Below are 9,531 nucleotides of genomic sequence, written 5' to 3'. Positions count from 1 at the left end.
GGGGCAATCCGCGAGCTCACTTGCCGTGAGGGTCTCTACAACGTCGCTGTACCACGCATCGCGGCCCTCTGTCATGGGAACATTTTCCCGTTTGGACCGATCGTACACGAGGCACTGGACGTTGTGGCCCTCTGCCTCACAAATGGCGAGCGCGGCGTCACTGAGCTCTTTCAGTAGGAGTGTTTTGGTGCCACGCCAGAAGCTGTCCGCAGTGATGATGAGTTTACTCCTCGCGTCTGTCAGGCGGCTCGCAACAGCCTGCGACGAAAAGCCAGCGAACACGACTGAGGTGACGGCGCCGAGGCGTGCCACTGCGAGCATCACCTGCGCGGCGAAGGGTATCATCGGTAGATATATGGTGACCACGTCGCCCTTCTTGACATTGTAGCGGTGCTTCAGCACTGCGGCGATACGCACGACTTCCTCGAACATCTCACCGTACGTCACATCGCGACTCTCTCCCTCATCATTACCTTCCCAGTGGTAGCACACGCGGTCCTTATGTTTCGGTAGATGCCGGTCGAGAGCGTTGTAGCACATGTTCGACTCTGCCCCGTCGAACCATTTGACGAAAATGCTGCCATTGCTTTTGTGGAAATTGTACTCCAGGGGCGATTTGTCCTTGGGCCAAGTTCTTTCCCAATGGAAGTCAGCGGCGGCCTGTTCCCAGAAGGCCACGGGGTCACGAACCGACTCCTCGTAAAGTGCCTGACGGTGTGCAAGATCAGGGCCGACATGCGACATAGCACCGTTGCTTGTTACGGGGTCTACTACGTCATCATTATGGCCGCTGCAGCGACCTGTGTCACGCATGTTGAATTTATCACCACCCGCGATTTGGACGAAATACAAAAAATTACGTCTTGTTACGTTACCCGATTCTCTCCCCCCCCTTATCACGAAAGCTCTCTGTTCTTAGGGCTATAGCACTACTTTAAAGCGAGCGTGCCTTTGCGTTACTATGATCCTGTACGCCACGTTTATGGTGCCTTCTGTGTGCCGCAGCGGTCCTATTACGCTTATTTGCCTCCTTGTCGAAACTAAAAAAAAATCAGCAAATTTGAGACAAAGACGGGGAAAATGTGCGCTTGGTGGCGGTGGTGGTAGTTTGGCCATAAACTGCGGGTGAAGTTTAAGTATATTTTGAAATACATGTTTCAGCCACCAATACACCGCACCCCAACTACTTTTTTTTTTTTGGCCACCGACTCTTCATGTTCGTCGTACTTTTTTTCCGAGTGGTGAATTGCCCAGCTTCCTATTCTGACTGGAGATTGAATCAACAACTACCAAAAAAATATGAGGAAGTCGCGCCGAGACCGCTGATTGGTTGTATCCCCGGCAGCGGTACTGATGACCCACGGGGCGGCAAAGCCAATCACAAACACTCCCATCACAATCACGGTGACAACATTCCACATGATAGCCATTGTGAGGCCATCGGCCCTTCCAACGACATCCAATCGGATGTTGTATCGGAAATCCTTCCACTTCTCCGGTTCGTGCGGAAAGCCGTTGCGATATCCGCGCACCTCGAGAACTGGTACAAAGCTATCATCATTTGCTGGGTCGTGATCACCGTTGTCAACCTCTCCTTCACCTCCCAAGAAATCAAAGAGCAAGACATCTTTGCGCGCCTTCACGTACATTCGATTCACATCGGACAGATGCCGCTGACCAGGGCCAGCTTGGTTCTTCTGTTGGAGTTCCCCGACCGTGGCACGTGGCAAACGCGTTAGATGGAGATTGTACATGATAGATGGGGAACCGAGATAGCTAAGATGAGCAATATAGTACACGTCCCTTTGCATGTTCGTCAACACATAGCGCTGGCGCACTTCCGTTTCCAGCGTCGATGGAAAGCGCATTGCTTCGTTCCTTCGGACTTCTCCCGGGGCAAGCGCAGGCACGCTGTCAGCATACATGAAAGGCCTGTCCCGCGTCTGAGTGCCGTCAGCCCAGCAGCCCAACGCGTAGACTACCAGGAAAACGGCCAGGGAACATGAAATGCTCATATCAGTTTCCTTAACTGTACTTTTAAAGAGTTTACCAGGTAACATGGAGAAGTCAAGTCACATGCGTGCGGGTCCAGCGCAGAAAGAGTTGGTTGCCTGTTCGGAGTATCTTTTACACCCACCGGAAAACAAAAATGTCAACGGTGGTGAAGGGAAAGGTGCATGCGCATATGTAGGGGTGGCGTGGGATGGAGTTCTCACCTGCTGCAACGGCAGGCACCAGAGCTTCACGTCCTGTCGGTAGAAACACTATTAGGACCCACCTTGTTCCCTTGCTTCGCCACAGCTAACCGGCTCTACGGCTTGCGTCGCCGTGGTGAGCCCCGCAGTTGGCCTGGCCAATCGTCCAACCCAAATCGGCCGCCGTAGGTCCCATCACATCCGCCACTTCGATCACGAGGTATCTCACGTTTCCCCCGGCATACCATGAATGCTTCGTCACTTGTGAGTCGACTCGAAGAAGGTTTGCAGATATCCGTCCGCACAAACCACCGACACGTATCCCTTCGCAGCTCCTCGTAGGCTGTGGGAGACCCAAGCACCTTACACACAAAATTCCCGCCTGGTACCAACTGCTCCAAGGCAAAGGCTAGTGCCGACCGGTTAAGTTCCTCTTGCTTCTGCCTGTCGGACGTACTGCCTGTACCTCGGTTAAGGCACATGTCCGATGTTACGACGTCCACCACCCCCGCCGCACGAACGGTCACCATGCGGGCGAGAAGCTCCTCGCGTACCGCTGGGTTTGTAAAGTCACCTTGGATGCACACTGCTCCAGTGACTGTGGAGGCCACACGCAACACATCAACACCAAAAACGGCACACTTGTCCCCGCACCGCTCGCGTATGACCTGCAGCCAACTTCCAGGACTGCAACCAATGTCCACCACAACACGTGTGTTGCCTCTGGAAAAGAGTGTGAACTTATCGTCCATTTCCAATAGTTTAAAGGCGCTGCGCGCAACGTATCCGCGCCGACGCGCCTCCAAGACGAACGGGTCACGGCTCTGCTGCTGCATCCACTGGCGACCTCCGTGCCGTCTAAACACGATACTGGGAAAGTGCATCTACGAGCGGTCGCAAGCGGTCGCTTTGCCCTTCACCTTGACGCATGTAACCACCAGCGCCTGAGCAGCTGTGGACAGATCTGGCGAGCCGCTGCCTCCAACTGCGCTGAATACCCTTCAGTGGCTAGTGATACACACGTGATCGAAACATACATTGTGTGTGACAGAAGGAGGGGTGGGGGTGCCGTTGAAAATGAACGCGCTCGCGTGCTCGGAAGGGAGGGTGGCACAGAAACACGAGAAACAGCAATGCTTAATAACCTCCCTCAGGAACAAATGTAAACAACCAAACGCCATAGTCATGGCAAACGGGGTTGTCCCCTCGTGGTTAAGGAGTGCTTACGATAAATGGAATAACTCAGCCCGACCCCACTAACACCTCGCTCTTTCCCCCTCAACACCGCCTTGTCCTTACGCGACTCACAAAACGCGTTGCATTCCCCATATAACACGTAGCTCCGTTGGCGATCCACCGTACGTCATAGTGAGCTCCTCCCCGCGGTCAATATCCCGAAGCGAGCGCAAGCAAATTACCGATTCATGCGATGAGTCAGTGCGCTGGGGCACCATAAGAGCGACATTTTCGTGATCGCTGTGGTTGCACATGTCGATGACGGGACACAAAAAGGCGATGGGTTCCTTAACCATATTTGCATCGTCATCTGGCCCCCGAATATCAAAAGCCGGCGCGAAAGGCGTATTTTTAAATGCACACTGCAATGTCCAACGGTGATCAATGGGTGCCATACGGCTAAAGATCATGGCCATGGACCACTGTAGGAGCGGTCGCACCTCAGCCTGCGTGATACCAAACTGCAAAGAAAGAGCCGCTTGCGCTGACTGGCACGCCGCAGCTCCGTCAAGTACCCCGTTCATGTTGCTAATGAGCTGCTCAAAGTTACCCTCGTTGCGAGGCATGAAGTTGATGTACTTGAGCGCTTGGCCCTCTGCATTCTCATCGTTGCGAAGAATCAAGTACGTCATGTAGCACGCTAGTAAAAACTGATTATGCCGAATAATCGAGCGTTCGGCCACACGACTGTTCTGAACAAATAACGGATTCTGTAAAAGCATCTCCTTAACATTCTGCGGAAAGATGGCGAGAAACCTTTCACACTTTAGTGCCCTCCCCGGGTGCAGACAAGCCCGCTCTGAGAGCATCACAATGTTGTCATCCTTCTTTATATCCTTGTTGGCAATGAGGCCCCTCAGTTCACCGCGCTTTGTTTTGCCGACACGACATAAACCACGAGTAAGCACCTGATGTGCCTTGCAGTACGCTACAAAGTTCTGCGCCAGTTGCTGTGGGGGTTGCAAGACGCGGAGGAGATGCTTGTTCTCAAACACTGGCATATAAGTACAGTGCAGGTGGCGCTGCAACTCCTTCCCTTATCAGCTGGCAAAGCTTATTGTTCAGTCTTGCTGAGGGTATTACACCACAAAAGGAGTGAGACGGTGGGATACAATGGTTAGAACAGTAACAAAACACAATGAAGTGAATCGTAAATAATCACTATGAAAACAGTAAAATATAGTCGAAGTGACTTTTCACATTGCAGATGAAACAAAGCATAAGGCACCTGACAGGGTTCCTGTTTCATCCGTCTTGCAATCGTCCCCTCGCCCCCCCCCCTCACGGGAGAGGAATTCACTTTACGTGGAAAAAACGCTACAACGCTAAAGAATTAACATCTGCGGGTACCACTTGCGTGTGAGCCGGAATAAACTACCATGTGATACTTAGTAAAAGGGAGAGAACAATAAGAAAAAAAAAACAGCAATAGCAGCATCAAAGAAGCGGGCATGGAGATGATGGAGGGCTGCCGCACGACTGTTGATACGGTATCGTCAGTTGTTTCCCCCGTTACGAGGCATTATATCGTAAACCAGAACAACAACGGATTGTAATAAAAGAAAAGTAAATAGTCTGCTTCTAGTGTTAGATAAAAACAAAATGAAACAAAACAAACAAACTAATAGATTACTGTGATTGGGGCGCTTCAGGAAGCAATAATTCCCCATACATCGCATCACAGCAGCGCGAAATCCACGCTTTCTTCTACTTCCCATCATCTCGTTCAGCTGTTCGTATCCGCATCACGCTACGGTTTCGCAGAACGTTCCGCTGTAACGTACAGAAACTAGATGTCAAATTGCTTTTGCGTCGCGGCGGTTATTTTGTTAGGCTGCAACATTAACCAAAGGTTGAAGCAATTCGCACATCGATGCTTAATTAGGCTTTGGATTCAGGAATGCACGGCGTGTGCTGCCTTTCTCCCACATGCCAAGAAAAACAAGTGTATGTATATGTGTGTGGGAATGCACGTGTCTGACGTAGAGACAATAAATAAAACAAAAACCAATAGTAAATTCATTTCCCTTGCCACGACGCTCAAGTGAGTGAATGGCAAGAGGGAACGAGAGAGAAAGGAAGAACTGTGCTGACCACACTAACAGAATTAAACCAATAAAAAAAATTACATGATGATAAAAAAAAAAAGACAGAAAAGATGCAGTATTAGGGTGTCTAGTGCAATACACTGCAGCGCCCACATTTCAGTACACGAATGGTATCACCGCACGGCGTTGAAGCGCTGTGTACTCAGCACCAAAGTGCTGAATGTACCACTGATGATGAGCGTAAGCACGGGGGAGGAGATTAGCAACGACATACGCGGCGAAACTTAAGGCTGCGAGTCCTGCAACAGTTCCATTTGTTCCGTACACAACTGCGACGTAGCCAAACCACTCCACAATCTCCCCGAAGAAGTTGGCGCAGCTGACAAACACGAAAAGACCACCGTATGGGATTTTGTATGCGCCTAGCGGAGGCCGCTTCTTTAGTCGGATAAGATAACAATCGCTTGTAACGTTTACAAGCATTCCAGCAAAGAAAATGACAGCACCGAGAATAGTAAGTATCGTTTGCCATGTGGAGTCAACAACAAGTCTTTGAGACGCGTCAACGCTATCGATGTTGGCCAGCAACTGCAGCCGGCCATTTAGAGCACAGTACAGCATAGCACTCAGCGTTATGTGCAACGGCACGGATGTCCCATGGTTTGCAACCCGCAGTGGATACAATACGCTGCGGTTGAAGTAGTGAACAGCGAAAAACAATAGGCCTAAGCGAAGTGTAGGAGCCGCCGAGGCAACCGTTGTCGTAACCTCCATAGAGGGACGATCTAGAATCATGTGTAACCACTGCAGAGGGTTACACTGATGCACATAACATGGATATTCCACCACGATGTAGTAAATGATGCTCAGAAGGGTGGGGCACTCCTGCAGGGACCATGACAACAATGCAGGCACTCGGATTCGCACTGTACTTAGCCCCGAATGCTTACCAAAAGGAGCAATGAGAGCAAAGCGGAGCAGAAGAAACGTGCCAGCGGCCATCGTCAAGTGAATTTTACTACTCAGTTCCAATACTCGTGGGCCAGTTAGTGGCATCAGGTGACTGGAAAGTATCACCATTCCCATCGCCGTAAAAAGAAGGGTTACTGCGGCAGCGAAACCGCCCGCTTCCGTGAACGGCGAATGACTTTGGGAAATCATCATTGAGGGCAACCGTATTTCTTCACAAACGAGTCAGTCTCTGACGAGGACGTACAGATGCTAAACAAATCAAGTAGAGAAGGGGGGAACATCAGTTAAATGGTGAAGAACACTTGTCAAGTATAAGTTTCCCAGCCACACGGCACTAGAAACGGTTATATGCATATACATATATATATGAACCTTGCAAAAAATAACGCTAACACAGAGGGTCATAAATAAAAACAACTGGAAGGCACACCAACCATGAGGGGGAAAATAAGACAAAGAGGCATTAACGTACGCTCTGACATTGGCATTCTCACATACCCTTTTCATCTAAGCATTTACATGTATGTATTCCATTCCACCAGAAATCTGGTCTTCCTTTTACGCACCTATTGTTCTTTTAAAAGGTAATTTTTCGTTGATTTGCTTTTCATACCTTACCCCCATTTTCTTTCCACGGGACGCGGCTATGATACTTTCTTTCATCCTCTTGAGTTCATTTCACTATGCAAAGATTTTCCCCCAGAACTTTGGGCTATGCTCCTTCTCGGGTGGATGGAGTTCATTGTACCTCCTTACCTTTTCGTTCTTCTCCCCTGGGCTATATGACCCCATGACATTCTGGTGTAAGAAGTGAAGTTTCTCCGGTGTTACGTTTAGATATTGGATATCAAGTTGCTCACGCACTGCTGCGGGTACTTTCTCGCGCTGAACACCTTCATCATAATTCTCCTGCAGCCGTGTGATGCGTTGCGGGTTCTTCGTAAAGTACGGTTGAAGCATGGGCATGACCTCCAGAATGTGTTTGGCGCGCTTAAGCGAAAGCAAATGCCTTTTCTTTTGGCACTGGTAGCGATTTGATCTACTGATATGTGCCTGTATGAGTGTACCACCGCTAGAGTGTCGCTGGTATGCTAAATCCTTCTGTTGCTGTTGTGAAGGAACAAGATAAAAATAAAGAAAAGGAAGGAGCAAGGTCTATAAAGTCACGTATGACTGAGCGTTGGGCCCGGCGGCCACGCAACAGGGATGAAAGCAAACAACCCATCATCCAACCAAGGAGGAAGAGGAGAAGCGCACCCAGGAAGATTCATACGCAAATATGCATTATATTCGTGGCACATCGCGTACTGTTGGATGGCGCGCAACAATGTTAACGTTGCGTTCTCTTTCTCTTTGTTCTAAATGTCTATTTTTTTTTTTCGCATCCCTTCATTTCGTATCTGTAATGTGGTAAGATGCCAATACACCTCAACCAATTTATATACCTCCATGCTTATGTAAACATATTTACTCAATTTTCCCGCATGCCAACACGCTTATGGAAGAGGGCTAAAACACCATAACATAAATTTAGCACATATTCATTACACTTCTATTATTTCTTTCACACCCAGTTCCCTTTCATTCAGTGTGTGAAACCTTTACACAGTGTCAGGAAGTTCGCACGAGAGCAGTTCTCATGCGTAGCTGATATCAATCCATACATTTCCTATTTTTGCTTCCAGTTTGGAGAATAACTGCGTGGCTGTCTGTGGTTTTTTGTGGAAGGGCCCTTCTAGTGTAACAACCTCTGCACCCCTTACCTTTTTGAATTCTCAACCTCTTAAAGTATACATATAATATATATGTGCATACATAAACACAACTATATTGCCACCTTTCCCTCTACATAGCATGCACAGTTTCCCTTCTGAACAACGCTGGGATCCACCAGTCGACCCCTCCTCCCTCCATATACACACATACACGAATATTGTCTATTCCTTGGATGCATTACGCCCCTACACATTAGTTTTCCGCTTCTGCATCCTCAAGGACTAACTCCTCCTCTTCGTCATTGCTTCCATCCCGCCGCCACAACATAGTGACCCCATTCGTACCCGCAAGAAGAACAGCGGTTGTTAGCAAAGCCCAAAATACCACCTTCGCTCCGCTTTGGTCATCCTCGCTTCCCTTGGCATCCATCAATTTCCACACCTGCGGCAGCCAGCGTACAAAAGTTGGCGAGCAGAACAGCGCTGTGGCGACGTACGGCTGTAAAAGTTTCCCAACGACAAGAGCTGGGAGGTACGTTTCTGATGGCAGGCGACCGAGCAGTGTAATGATGAAACCGGCATCTACCACACAATTTGGAAGCGCTACACAAACAACAAGCAGAAACCAGCCTGCCTGCGTGGTGAAGAAGTTGCGCCACACTTTCTGATCCTTCACAGGCCCCCAGTAACCCGGTGGTTTCACAAGTAATCGCAGCAGAAATGCCTGGGCAAAAATAGCGCCCACAGCATACAAGAGCTTATCCACAGGCTTGGCCATGATTATCTCAACAACATTTTGTTGCTTTGTTGTTTGGGCGGAGGCGCTGATTGCGGTGGCGATGCCCGGAATCCTACGGAAACCTTGACCCACTAACGTCACTGACGTTGCCCCAGCTAAAAGTTGCTTTATATGGGGCTTCATGGGCTCCGGGACAAGAGCGGTGACAGTGGCCTTTGTGCGTTCGGTCGCGCTTCTAAATCCGGTGTAGACCCATGCCGCGAGCTTTTTTTGTTCGATGGTGGTAGGCGCTGTGCGGTGTATGGCTACTGCTGCTGCAAAAAGCAGGACACCCGCCACGCAGCAGGAGACCGCCACTCGCTTTTTCATTGCTTACTACACGAAGGTACGAAAAGAGACTTTAGAGGAATTTTGGTGTATCTTGTACCACGTCCGTTGTTGTGACTATCAAATAGGGCAAACAGATATCATTGTTGTCACGACAAAACAGGGAAGGGGAAGTAAGAGAGTCATTTGAACGTTAGATCGGTTCAGTTACGCAGTGCATTAATCCAATGGACAGGCGCCTTGCGCGTCATCAGCAAATAAGGCGGTGAACCCAGCTGCACGAGTCTCCAATCCGTTTG

At 49.4% G+C, this 9,531-nt stretch overlaps 6 protein-coding genes across 6 annotated transcripts; all 6 read right to left on the bottom strand.

The window, feature by feature from the left end:
- Window positions 1-1,286: 1,286 nt before the first annotated feature.
- TEOVI_000083400 (uncharacterized protein) lies at window positions 1,287-2,015 on the bottom strand (the record flags this gene model as incomplete). Its single annotated transcript, XM_067224163.1, has 1 exon — window positions 1,287-2,015. The coding sequence occupies one exon, from the start codon at window positions 2,013-2,015 to the stop codon at window positions 1,287-1,289; it is 729 nt and encodes a 242-aa protein (XP_067080264.1).
- A 296-nt stretch (window positions 2,016-2,311) lies between these two features.
- On the bottom strand, window positions 2,312-3,079 carry TEOVI_000083300 (ribosomal RNA methyltransferase, putative; the record flags this gene model as incomplete). Its single annotated transcript, XM_067224162.1, has 1 exon — window positions 2,312-3,079. The coding sequence occupies one exon, from the start codon at window positions 3,077-3,079 to the stop codon at window positions 2,312-2,314; it is 768 nt and encodes a 255-aa protein (XP_067080263.1).
- A 420-nt stretch (window positions 3,080-3,499) lies between these two features.
- On the bottom strand, window positions 3,500-4,432 carry TEOVI_000083200 (SET domain containing protein, putative; the record flags this gene model as incomplete). Its single annotated transcript, XM_067224161.1, has 1 exon — window positions 3,500-4,432. The coding sequence occupies one exon, from the start codon at window positions 4,430-4,432 to the stop codon at window positions 3,500-3,502; it is 933 nt and encodes a 310-aa protein (XP_067080262.1).
- A 1,203-nt stretch (window positions 4,433-5,635) lies between these two features.
- Window positions 5,636-6,643, bottom strand: TEOVI_000083100 (3-oxo-5-alpha-steroid 4-dehydrogenase-like, putative; the record flags this gene model as incomplete). Its single annotated transcript, XM_067224160.1, has 1 exon — window positions 5,636-6,643. The coding sequence occupies one exon, from the start codon at window positions 6,641-6,643 to the stop codon at window positions 5,636-5,638; it is 1,008 nt and encodes a 335-aa protein (XP_067080261.1).
- Window positions 6,644-7,132: 489 nt separating this feature from the next.
- Window positions 7,133-7,417, bottom strand: TEOVI_000083000 (uncharacterized protein; the record flags this gene model as incomplete). The annotated part of the gene is made up of 1 exon (XM_067224159.1): window positions 7,133-7,417. The coding sequence occupies one exon, from the start codon at window positions 7,415-7,417 to the stop codon at window positions 7,133-7,135; it is 285 nt and encodes a 94-aa protein (XP_067080260.1).
- A 1,002-nt stretch (window positions 7,418-8,419) lies between these two features.
- On the bottom strand, window positions 8,420-9,274 carry TEOVI_000082900 (uncharacterized protein; the record flags this gene model as incomplete). The annotated part of the gene is made up of 1 exon (XM_067224158.1): window positions 8,420-9,274. The coding sequence occupies one exon, from the start codon at window positions 9,272-9,274 to the stop codon at window positions 8,420-8,422; it is 855 nt and encodes a 284-aa protein (XP_067080259.1).
- Window positions 9,275-9,531: the final 257 nt, after the last annotated feature.

This window comes from Trypanosoma equiperdum, assembly GCF_001457755.1.
Source record: "Trypanosoma equiperdum strain OVI genome assembly, contig: ctg_245, whole genome shotgun sequence".
Classification (NCBI taxonomy): Eukaryota; Euglenozoa; class Kinetoplastea; order Trypanosomatida; family Trypanosomatidae; genus Trypanosoma; species Trypanosoma equiperdum.
The sequence above is the reverse complement of the archived record's forward strand: the minus strand, read 5'-3'. Positions and strand labels throughout refer to the sequence as shown.